The 12,209-nt window shown below is 47.7% G+C and overlaps 1 protein-coding gene across 5 annotated transcripts in view; it reads left to right on the top strand.

Annotated features, from left to right (window-relative positions):
- The window catches only part of PolE2 (DNA polymerase epsilon subunit 2), a 116,739-nt gene that overhangs the window by 79,369 nt on the left and 25,161 nt on the right, over nt 1–12,209 (top strand). For all 5 annotated transcript variants that reach the window (XM_075694908.1, XM_075694910.1, XM_075694907.1 and 2 more), the window contains one exon: nt 174–405. In XM_075694908.1, coding sequence (XP_075551023.1) covers nt 174–405 — 232 coding nt within the window. The remainder of the gene's footprint in view (nt 1–173; nt 406–12,209) is intronic.

Genomic DNA, 12,209 nt, shown 5'->3' with positions numbered 1-12,209 from the left:
ACATTGCCACAGGGTGCAGTAATGGCTGGGACCACTGAGCCAAACCAGCTGAGGTGGCAAATGCCCCTGCACAGAGCAGGGGCAAGGAGTAGAGCGCTTGGGCACCCTGCATCGCAGGGGATGGCGGTGCCATTTCTCGATCATTCCTGTAACGGCTGCTGCGTGCATTGCAGGCCGGGCCTTCCCCGCCAGGTGACGGAGCCCCTGCAACCTCGTGGCGGTGCCGGCGAAGGGGAGGGCAGTGCTGGTGCACTGGCCGAGCGGTGCCACTGGGCGAGCAACCCATGCAGGTTGCTCTACTGTGGCCGCCAGGTGGTGCTGTGGCGCCAGGACGGCCTCGCCAAAGCATGCCGCAACGCAGTGCACCGACCCTGGGACAAGGCGGGCCTTGACCTCGCACAAGTGGTGAGTGCTTCAAGGGTGTGCCGAGATGGGCGCATGTGTCAACATTGAGCTGTACTCGTAGGCAGCTTTCTGTGGCAATGAAGGCAAAGCTATGGAGGTATAGTGCACACGAGTAGGGGCGCCCTTTGAAAATTCCCACATTCTCATCTGCGTTAGTTTAAGCTGGGGAAAAGAAAACAGTCAGTCTTTTCAACACATCAAAAAAAAAGGCAAAACATGCCACTGAGTGGTATAGTTCACTTATTTTTTCACATTTTCTCTTCTGCATCTTCGCAGATGCGTAAAAGCTGCACTGGTTCAGTACGTTATTCCAAGTAACCAAAAAAGCTGTCAAAGTGCCGGACTACTTGACGCGCTAAGACTTGCGCAGAAACTCTGCCCCCATAGCTTTCCTTTCATTGTCACAAAAAATCATCCGCGTGTATAGATTGTTGTCCTCGACACCAGGTGTCGAGCAGCAAAAGTAGCCGAAAGATCAATGAGGTGAATAGTGTATACTGAAAAAATAGGAAGAAATAGGCGAGTCGGCGATTAACAAGGGTCAAACGAGGAATGTGGGTGGTCGACCATGGTTAGCCACCTCAAGATTTCATCTTCCTGTGAACATCCTCCTCGTTTAGATGAGTGAATGTGGCTTTTCTTTGTTGCACTGTTCATTCACAGACAAACATAGGAGTGTTTACTTTGCAAACTTGTGCCCAAGGAGCAAAGTAACACTTAGACGACAGCAGCAGCAGTAGTCATAGTCTGCACTCGTCGAATCAAATCACACTGGTGCAGTCCAAATGCTTTTTATGTATGTCATCATACATTGCAGGGCAGTCAGTTCAACAGTTCAACATTTCAAGTGTTTTCAACATGCCTACAGCCTGATAATCATGCGCTCGTCTCACTACTGAATCGATGGCAATGTTCACGAATGTTTCAGTGTAGCAATCAAACATGAGCCCAAGAGCAATGACGAAGTAGCAGTGACATTTCAGTGGAGTGATCTCTGGCCAAAAGCAACGCAGCGCATGTTCTACACTACATTAGCAAAGGCTCTTGCAGCAATAACAATTACGCAGTCTTAATAGTCTTAATTGATCAAATAAGTGGCTTTTGCTAAGATCATGTAAGAGTAAACTGCAACGACTAGGTATACAAGACAGTGCATCGTCCTTTAAATGTTTTCTATGTCCCGTTATTGCATTGTTCGCTCTAGTCGCACAGTGCTGTGATGCATGAACCACAAGTGTCCACCATTCTGAAGTCACTGAAATAATAGGCAGTAACGATTTTGTTTGTCATACCAGAGGGAGGTTTAGCTCAGAATCTTCTACCTGAATACGTAGGAACAGAAAACCCCTTTTTTTCTTGCATTCATTGCATGAAATTTGATGGGGTTCTAATTAAGTTTTATTTATTGCATGTAATATAACCTTATATAGGCACGAAGCATGTGTACAATGTTGCATATCATTTAAAAAGAAAGGTTAGAATCTAGTGACTGTAGGAAGAACATTTTTTATTTACAGCAGTGAATGAAAAGGTAACATATTGTTATTCCCTGTGCAAAATTAGTCACATATGTTTTCCAGTTATTAGTTGCTGTTTGTTTTTTCAAAAAGGTCGAACAAGGTATGCTCTGCTGCAACCAAAGAGACGGGAATGGATAGCATTTTTGCTTATTTCCATAAAGCTCCACTTCCCACTTTGTTCATTTTGTTGTGCAGTTCACTGTTGCCCACATTTCTGAGTTTGTGTACGGATGGATGCATGTGTCCATTTCTTTTTTTTTTTATCTTTTTCACTTCTCTCTATCTGTTGCGATATATCAAACCTGCAATAGCATGCCAATAGCATTTGACTCAGCTAACCTGTCCGATTATCATTAAAATTTATCTTGCCAGCATGCGCATATATTTTCGCATACTGGTTTATGTATACGGTTTCCTTGTGATACATTCTTGAATTACGCAAGTTGTGTGCATAATGGCTATGCAGTGTGAATAGCAGAATGCACCAGTGAGTGTTCAAGAGGCCATTGCCCTAGGATAGCTGTCTGGCGTGATGACTTTCTGAGCAATTTGAGCTCAGAGGAGCCAAAATGCAAAATATCATGTCTTTTTGTTCATTTCATTTCATTTCATTTTATTACCTTAAAGACCCCTTGATGGGGGTATTACATGAGGGGTGGGAATACATTAGTACATAATTTGCATAATACATAAGTGAACACGCAAACAACAACAAAAACTGCATGTGATAAAGGGTTACATATGTCAGCGCAAATACATAGAACTAAGTAATACAAACTAAAGTTGCACGAGCATATAAGTCTATTAACACAAGTCATTTCTATTGTGAACAGTGCGCAGTGACACTCTCCATGAATGTACAAGGGCAAATGATGGCGGAGATTTGGTGGGGCAAATTGTTCCAATCTGTAGCGGCATGGCAAAAGAATGAGGCGGAAAAGGTAACAGTGCGCATGCGAGGGCGGCCCACTTGAAAAGTGTGGTGTGTACGATGAGATGTTCGGGCTGCGGGGAGGATATAGGGTGGTTGATTAAGCGAACTGTGATAAAACTTATGGAAAAGTGAAAGGGTTCCAGTGCGCCGGCGCGTGCAAAGGGGAAGTAAATTCAATTCTTTCTTTAAGTAAGACATGCTCACGTCATATGAATAATTAGAATGGATGAACTTTGTGGCACGGTTTTGAGCGGCTTCAAGTGCGTTAATGAGATATGTTTGGTGCGGATTCCATATGGCGGATGCATATACCAATTTTGGTCGGACTATTGACTGGTAGGCCGGTAGTTTAACAGGTTTGGGGGCGCGTTTTAGATGATGCTTGAGAAAACCCAGCAATTTGTTAGCAGATGAAATGATGTTACTGACGTGTGTTCGCCAGGATAAGTCGTTAGATATAGTAACACCTAGGTACTTGTAAGACTGTGCAGCATACACGGGAATGTTATTAATTGTGTATTGGTAAGGAAATTGGTCGCGCCGACGAGAAAATACCATCAAGTTGCATTTCTTAGGATTAAGTTCCATTAACCACTGGTCGCACCATTGCTGTAAACAGTTAATGTCCTCCTAAAGTAAGTCTTGATTAGATGTGCTAGTAATTGTTCGATAAATGATGCAGTCGTCTGTGAACAAACGAACATTGCAAGACACGTGCAGGGGTAGGTCATTAATGTATATTAAGAAGAGTAGGGGTCCAAGAACAGATCCTTGCGGTACACCGGAAGTCACTGGTAGGTGGCTAGATGCGCGGTTGTTAACTGTAACGAACTGAGATCTGTTTGTCAAGAACGCTTCAATCCATCGCAAAATGTCGGGGTGAAGGTTCACAAGAGAAAGTTTTAGTAGTAGACGTTGGTGTGGTACCTTGTCAAATGCTTTTGCAAAATCTAGAAATATCGTTTCTGTTTGGAGGTTAGAATCTAAATTAGTGTGAATATCATGCAGGAAAATGGCCAGTTGTGTTTCGCAGGAAAAGCCTTTGCGGAACCCATGCTGTGAAGAATGAAAGTACTTGTTCGAGTCAAGAAATTTCATGATTTCTGTGTACATGACGTGTTCCATGAGCTTACAGGGCACACTCGTTAATGAAATGGGGCGATAATTAAGCGGGCAATTCCTGTCACCTGATTTGTGTATGGGAACAACCCTCCCCACCTTCCAGTCATGTGGTACTTCACCAGTTGAAAGTGACTGCGAGAATAGCATACACAGAAACACTGCGGTGACGTGTTTAGTATTCTTTAACAGTTTCGAATTAATGTTATCCACGCCGGCTGACGATGTGAGTTTAAGGTTGTCAATTAACGATGAGATACCAGCTGGGGAAAATGTAATGGTTGGCATAACGCTTGTTTCGTTAGTACGCGAAGAAAAAGGGGACGTGGTAGGCTCTTCTGTAAATACCGAGACAAAAGCTGCATTAAAAAGGTTCGCGCACTCTACATCGTCGACCGTTTCACCACCTTCATTGGTAAGTGTTACACTGTGCCTTTGTTGAGGGTTTATCACTTGCCATAATTATTTCGTGTTATTGATTAAAAGTTTCCGAAGGTCATCACCAAAGAATGCATCTTTCGCCTTGCGAATCGCTGATAGGGATGCGCGTTCAGCAGTGTAGTATTTTTCCCATGCACACGTGTTCATCCTGCACTTTGCAGCACGATACATGCGTTTCTTCTTGTTTTCTAGTCTTTTTAACGAATTGTTAAACCATGGTTTTTGTTCATGTGTTCGAAAGGTGATTTGGGCTATAAACTGATTCGCTAAGTTGTGTATTTTTTGTTTGAATATCAGCCAAGTTTCATGAATGGTGCAGTTTTGAAACGTATCTTGGAAGGAAGGTAGAAAATTCTGTAATTGTTCACATATTGCATCATAATTTCCTTTGTCGTATAAGTGTATAGTTTTCTCCCGCTTCTCTCGCAGAGCTGGAGCAAAGCGAAAAGAAGCATGGATGACCTTGTGATCACTAATTTCTCTAAGATAGGTGATGGACGACAAACTGTCTGGACGGTTGACCAGTAGCAAATCTAATATGTTTGCAGTGTCTTGGGTGATGCGCGTTGGCTCTAATATGAGTTGTGTCAGGTTGAAGTTGAGGCAAACGTCAAGAAAATCTCTCGATTCGGTTTGGCTTACCAGAGAGGGTACTGTGTTGTGCCAATTAGTGTCTGGTAAGTTAAAGTCTCCAAAAAGAAGAAGGTTGGCATTAGGATAGCGAGAGCAAACCACATTTAGTGCATTGCTTAGATTACGAGCGAAGTTGGCGCTATTGCGAGGGGGCCTGTAACATACACCTAAAATTATGGACTGTGGGGCGGCGTGGCATAGAATAAACCGTATTTCTAATTCTGATGTGATGTTAAAGGCAGAGCACGATAACTGTTGACTAAACTAAAAATGTTTAACCTATAGCTCCGTTTATTGAATATGTCTTTTAAAACACAACTTCAGTTCTGTCGTTTCTAATACTGTCTGCCTCGTTTCTTACTTCTGCTTAAGCCTCATCCCTACAGTTTTATATTTTCCGTTGTATTATTCTTTTGCATCATTATGTATTTGCATTTGTATTTGCATTTTCGTTTTTTTTTTCTCCTCGCTGCCTTTTTGCTGCCAAGTAGTATTAGCTTTTTTAACATTATAAAAGGTCCCCCTACAGTGTTTACACTATGGGACCTTTTTCTGTACTAAATATCAATATTCTTGTATCTGCACCATGTATTCAATAAACTTCAAATGAAAATGAAATGAAATAAAGGCAATAAGCACACCTCCTCCTCTAGTCCCGGCACGATCTTTTCGAAAGACGCTGAAGTTTGGCAAATCAGCCAACACTTCCGAGTCATAGATTTCCTTACAAAGCCACGTTTCCGTGAGTACAAGAATGTTGCTGTTGGACGACAGCACGAGGTTAGACACATGCTCTCGTTTTGGAATGAAGCTTCGTATGTTAGTATAAATTATTGAAAGAGAAACATGCACTATAGGTTTCGTTCGAGGGGGATGGCTTGTTTTTTGATGATGTGATGACTGCTATATTTCTTTCACTGTTTGCAATGCGTCATCGTACGCATAGCGCTTAGAACCAATGAAAAGAGTTTTAAAGCGCAAAGAAAATGGCACAGACTTAGCTTTCACAAACGAAACAAGTTTCCTGCGGGCGTCCCTAACTGCCGGGGAAAAATCCTCACACATGCTGAGATCAGTGCCCTTAAGTTTGCACCCATTTGAGAGCACCATTTCTTTTTTCTTATAATGATTAAACCTAACAATTAGTGGGCACGGGTGATTAGCAGAACAGCGACCAACACGATGCGCTCGCTCTATGTCTTGAGGTTCAAGTGGCACGTTCAGGTGGTATGAGCATAGGTGTAAAATTTTTTCTTCAGACGCGGCCGACGTTTCTGATGCTGCTGTATCAGGAAGGCCGTAAAACACGAGATTATTTCGCCTTGAGCGATTCTCTGCATCGTCAACGCGGGCATTCAGAGTGTGAACAAGCTTTGCTGTTTGCTCGGTATCCGTCCTTATGGTCTGTATCTCGATTTGCATTGGTAGTAGTTTCTGATAATGGCCCTCTAGATCTGCTAACCTCTTGCTTAAGTCGACGAGTGCAGCACTTGTAGCCGTACATTGGCTTTTAAGGCTCTGCATGTCGGCTATTATTGTGGTTTGGCCAGCGGACAGTTTTTTCAGTTCGGCAAGCACAGCATCAGTACCAGGACCAGGGTTCGTTTCAATATCCCCTGGCTGTAACAAAATAGATCTAATTACACTGAGACACTCACAAACAATATCAAAGCAGCACTGCGGGCTCGGAAGCTGCACCAAAAAGTAATTGCTAGTTCTCTTGGTATAAAAGTAGTCTGGTTCACAAACCTGCATGATGAACAGAAGTGGGTTACTGGTGCGTGTTGTGGCACAGCCACCGAGCCCACAGAGCGCGGATGATGGAAGTGGTTCCTTTATAGCTTGCTCTGCAATCGTTGTCGATGACAGCACAGCTCTCGGTAATTGCTCAAGCATCAAGTTTTGAGGTGGTGGCGCATTTGGAGAGGCGGAATGACTGTCGACACGTATGCGCCAACTAGTCACATCAATCCCTGTGCACAGATCTGGCGGTTCCCTCACAACGCTCGCTGACATCACCATCGAGGGCAGCAGCACGCGTGCGACAGCGGAAAGGAAAACCTGCATGATGAATAGAAATGGGTTACTGGTGCGTGTTGTGGCACAGCCACCGAGCCCACTACTGTATGCTGCTACTGTATGCTACAAATATTTTTACAGGAATGGTTCAAAATTTTGGAATTGAAAAAAAAAAAGAAACTAATGTGCCAGGTTTTTAACTCTGTAATTCAGTAATAAATAACCATGTAATTCTGTTGGCTGCGCCTGTTAAGGCTTCTAGAGCAGATGAAATAGTTGTATCATACACTGCTCTGAAGTATACCACTAATTTATAAGTAAAGCTTTTGCAAGGCCCTCATAAGCATTAAAGAGGCCCTGAAACACTTTCTGAACATAACAAGAAAATATTGCTGATCTGTTAATGAGGCTCCAGTGAACTTTCGAGCCAAATACACTAAAACCTCGTTCATACGTTTTGGGCCCCTATACGAAAAATATCCTATCCTATACGAAAAACGCCTGAGGAAATTGGATGATAACAAGTGGGCAGCTAAGGTATTTAAATACCTATACAGAAAGAGTGTTGACTCACATTGGCGGAAAAGAACTAGGAAGCTAACCAGTAAGTATGCCAGACATGAGGACGGAGAAAGACAGAGCATTAATCGAGAGGTTAAAACGAGGAAGGTAAAAATTGGATAAATTCAATGGAAAAAAAGTGCAGTGTTCAACTGCATGTATATCTATACTGGAAACAGCAGATCAGAAAGGAAGCGTCTAATGATAACTCAAGAGGCAATGCCCTACTCTTTGAAGCTAGGTCAGGATGTCTTAGAACATGGAGCTATAAAGAGAAATTTAACGAAGAAGAAGACACATGTGTTATGTGTGGTAAATCTGTAGAAACAATGGAACACCTCGTACTAAAATTTGATGGTATCCATCCCGATGTCGATGCGGACACCGTCAGGCTTCCTCGGGCCCTAGGGTTTAGAGATAACAATAGTCATGTAAATAAATATGCGGTGGAAATTAGCAAAAAGCGATTGGAAGATTGGTGGCTCAAAAGCAGAGAGGTGACGTAAGGTCAAAAGTGTTGGAAGAAGTATTTAAAGAAAATGGCAAATTTAATAACTTACAACACAGTTAAACAAAAATAAAAAGCTGAGCATGGTGGCAACTACCATCACCCTGTTTCAAAGGGGACGCTCCTAGCTTCCATCCATCCACTGTAACAAGCATGTGATGCCCCGTCGGGCATAATCTTCGTTGGCCCGCCAGGCTCGGTGGCCTGCTAGGCTCAGTAGGCAACATTGGTCACTGCACCACAATAAACATCGATGAGCACAGCTGCTTGGCGGTCAGTCATCGTTCATCACCACCATGCTGCGGAGCATCTGTCTAATGGAGGGTGCCTCGAGCCCTCCCTCGTTCACGAACCCAGGCAGATTGTGACACTGGCAATGAGTACCCACGGATCGTCCCACGCCGCCGCGAGCGGCGAAACACCGCCACCCGTTGCTTCCGCCATCCCGCTGTACGGAAAGCTCGAGCCGTTCGAGGGAGATGAGTCCGCCTGGCCAGTTTACAAGGAGCAAATCCACATGTTCTTCCAGGCAAGCGCCACACCCGAGGCCAAACAGCGGGACATTTTCCTGGCCAGCTGCTGGACCCGCGTCTTCAGTCTCCTGCTCGACCTTCTCAAGCCAGCCACACTGCATGTTAAGACGCTAGGTGAGCTGCTGGCCATCCTGCGCTCGCATTTCAACCCAGCACCATCTACACTAACGGAGGGTTTCCGCTTCAACAACCGGAGCTGCTGGGAAGGAGAGATCCTTGGGCAGTTCGTTGCTGCACTACAAGAGTTAGCGAGTGCCTGCGTTCTTGGGGACCAGCTGGACTTGCTGCTCCGGGACCGTTTTGTCTGCGGCATCAACAAACCCGCCATGCAGACGCGACTCCTGGAGTTTCCCGGCCCCTCGCTGGACAACGTCATTGGCAATGTAAGCTGCTGCCAAGGATGCTAGCGAGATTGCCCATGCGACTGGCTCACTGTCGGCGGAAGCGGTGGTAAACAAGTTGGTGACAAAGGGCAGCACCTGCGGTCGCTGTGGTGGTGACTGCCCCTCACAGTGCCAGTTCTCTCAAGCACAATGCTTTACGTGCGGGAAAACTGGGCACCTGGCACATGTATGCCGAAGGGGGAAGACGAACAGCAAGCAGCACCCTCATTCAAGCCCAGGTACCACACAAGCCCGCGGCCAGGGTAGCCGTCTTAAGGATACGCGGCGGGGGCGTATGGCAGCAGGCTCGAGTTCTTCCGCGGCCAGGCTCTACGTCGTGGTCGAGGAACTGCCGATTTTCGACATGTGGCACACAGGCCTTGTACCGTCGTCTGTGCCGCCGTACATGCTGACTGTCAAAGTCTGCGGGCACCCCATAGAGCACCCCCCCCCCTGTGTCCATAGAGCTGGACACAGGGGCCAGTGTTTCTGTAATGGCCGGGAAACTCTTCAAGCGTACTTTCCCCGGCGTGTGCGTCAAGGCTTCCAGTGTGATGCTGCGCAGCTACTCCGGGCAGCTCTCCCAGGTCCAGCATCAGGCACAGGTCAGCGTTCACTTTGGTGACAGGGAGGCAACGCTTCCCCTTTACTTAACTAAGGGGTCGTCGCCGACGCTGCTGGGCCGAAACTGGACTCATACACTGGGAGTTTTTCTGCCAGAGTGTCAGGAAGCCAGCCTGCATGTGGTGAAAGACGTCCCCAGCCTCCTAACCGAGTTCAAGTCCCTGTTCCAGCCAGGGGTGGGCGAATTCGCCGGCACGACGGCTGGCATCTATGTACCTGAGAGAGACTGGCCTCATTTTTTCAAGCCTCGCCCACTGCCTTTCGCCCTGAAGGGTCACCCAGGAGCTGCAACGGTTATGAGAGGGCATCCTGGTGCCCGTCAAGACGTCTGAATGGGCCGCTCCCATTGTACCAGTGCTCAAGCGAAACCGCAGTGTCAAGATCTGCGGGGATTTCAAGGTTACCACCAACCCCATCGCTACCATCGAGCAGTATCCGTGGCTCCGGATTGAAGATCTCTGGTCAGCATTGTCCGATAGACAGAAGTTTACCAAGCTCAACCTCGGAGATGCTTACCAGCAGCTGGTGCTCCAGGATGCCTCCCAGAAGTATGTCACAATATCGACAACTTTGGGGGCACTTCCAGTACACGCGCCTACTGTTTGGCGTGGCGTCAGCCACAGCCATATTTCCGAGGGAGATGGACAACCTCTTCAGGGTCATGAAGCATGTAGCGGTGTACTTGGATGACATCCTAGTCACTGGCAGCGACGATGGGGACCACCTGCAGAACCTGCACAACGTCCTGGCACGACTGTAGGATGCCGTCCTCAAGCTCAAGCTAGAAAACTGCATTTTCCTGGACCCCAGTGTTGAGTACCTGGGACATGTCATTTCCCAGGCTGGCCTAGCCCCAGCTCCCCAGAAAGTTGATGCTGTGCTCAAGGCGTCTAAGCCCCGGAACAAGAAGGAGCTTCAGAGCTAACTCGGCCTCATCAACTTCTGCAGGAGTTTCCTGCCGAACCTGTTCGAGCATCTACAGCCGCTCCATCTTCTGCTTTCAGATGGTCAGGAATGGGTCAGGAAGAAGAAGCAGGACTGGGCCTTCCAGTGCAGCAAGGAGCTAATCACCAAGGCTCCAGTGCTGGTACACTTTGATCCTGCCAAACCTGTCGTCCTGACTGTAGATGCGTCACCATACGGCGTGGTTGCCATCCTGGCGCACCGGGACAAGGTTGGCCAGGAATGCCCTGTGTCATTTACTTCTCGTTGGCTTCATGCTGCAGAGCATGTTACAGCCAGCTGGACAAGGAAGGTCTGGCCCTCTTGTTTGGTGTCAAACGCTTCCACCAGTATTTGTGTGGCCGGAAGTTCGAGGCGGTCACGGGCCACAAGCTGCTGTTGGGGCTGCTGGGGCCTGAAAAAGCAGTTCCCGTGCAGGCACCTCCTTGAGGCTGGCAGCTTACAGTTACCAGCTGATTTACCGTCTGGGCAAGGACCTGGGATCTGCTGATGCCTTGAGCCGCCTGCCCCTGCCTGAGGTGCCTGATGCCTTTCCAGATCTGCGGTATCACAAGCGACCAGCCAGGACCCAGTCCTGTCTCAGGTGGTCAAGGAGGTGTCCCGTGGGGAGGAACTGGTTCAGCAGGCCTATAGCCACAAGGCATCCAAGCTGAGCTTGCAGCAGGGCTGCCTATTGTGGGGTTCCAGGATGGTGATCCCACCAAGTCTCCGGTCCAGGGTCCTGCAGTTGCTACACGTGGCTCATCCTGGAGTGGAAAATACTAAGATGGTGGCCTGGTCCCATGTTTGGTGGCCTGGCCTGGACCAGGACATCGCTCACATGGTGCAGAGCTGTCAAATCTGCCAGGAGCATCAGCGGGCCTCACGTCATGTGGAAATCACCCCCTGGCCGTTCCAACAGAGACCCTGGTCCCGCCTACATGTGGATTTTGCGGGGCCCTTCACAGGCCATTACTTCCTAGTGGGGCCATTACTTCATGGTGGTGGTAGACGCCTTTTCAAAGTGGGTGGAGGTTCTACCTGTCTCTACTCCATCAGCAGGCGCGACCATTGCAGCACTATGGCAGGTCTTTGCCGCCCAGGGGCTGCCAGACGTCATCGTGTCCGACAATGGTCCTGCTTTCGCCAGCACAGAGCACTTGGCCTGGCTGACGAAGAACGGAATCTGCCGGATGATGGTTCTGCCGTACCACCCTGCTTCAAACGGTGCAGCCGAGCGGGTAGTGCAAACCATCAACGACAAGCTCAAGAAGAGCCAGACTGGGGATTTCCGGACGCAGATTGCCCAGATACTATTCCAGTACCGGACCACACCCCACGATGTTACTGGCCGTGCCCCCTGTGAGCTCCTGCTGGGTCCTGCTGGATGGTCAAGACACCCTTGGATGTGTTGCACTCAAACCTCTGATCCACAGTGCTCCTGAGCAGCTGAAGCAGAAGCTGGCTGCTGACCGAGGGTGCGTCCCGGGCCTTTGTCGGAGTCGGGAGCTCCAGTTTTTGCCAGGAACTTCCCTCGTGGCCCACCCTGGTCCGCCGGACAGGTGGTGTCTCCTGCTAGCACCTCAT

Source organism: Dermacentor variabilis, chromosome 6, assembly GCF_050947875.1.
Source record: "Dermacentor variabilis isolate Ectoservices chromosome 6, ASM5094787v1, whole genome shotgun sequence".
Taxonomy (NCBI): domain Eukaryota; kingdom Metazoa; phylum Arthropoda; class Arachnida; order Ixodida; family Ixodidae; genus Dermacentor; species Dermacentor variabilis.
The sequence above is the reverse complement of the archived record's forward strand: the minus strand, read 5'-3'. Positions and strand labels throughout refer to the sequence as shown.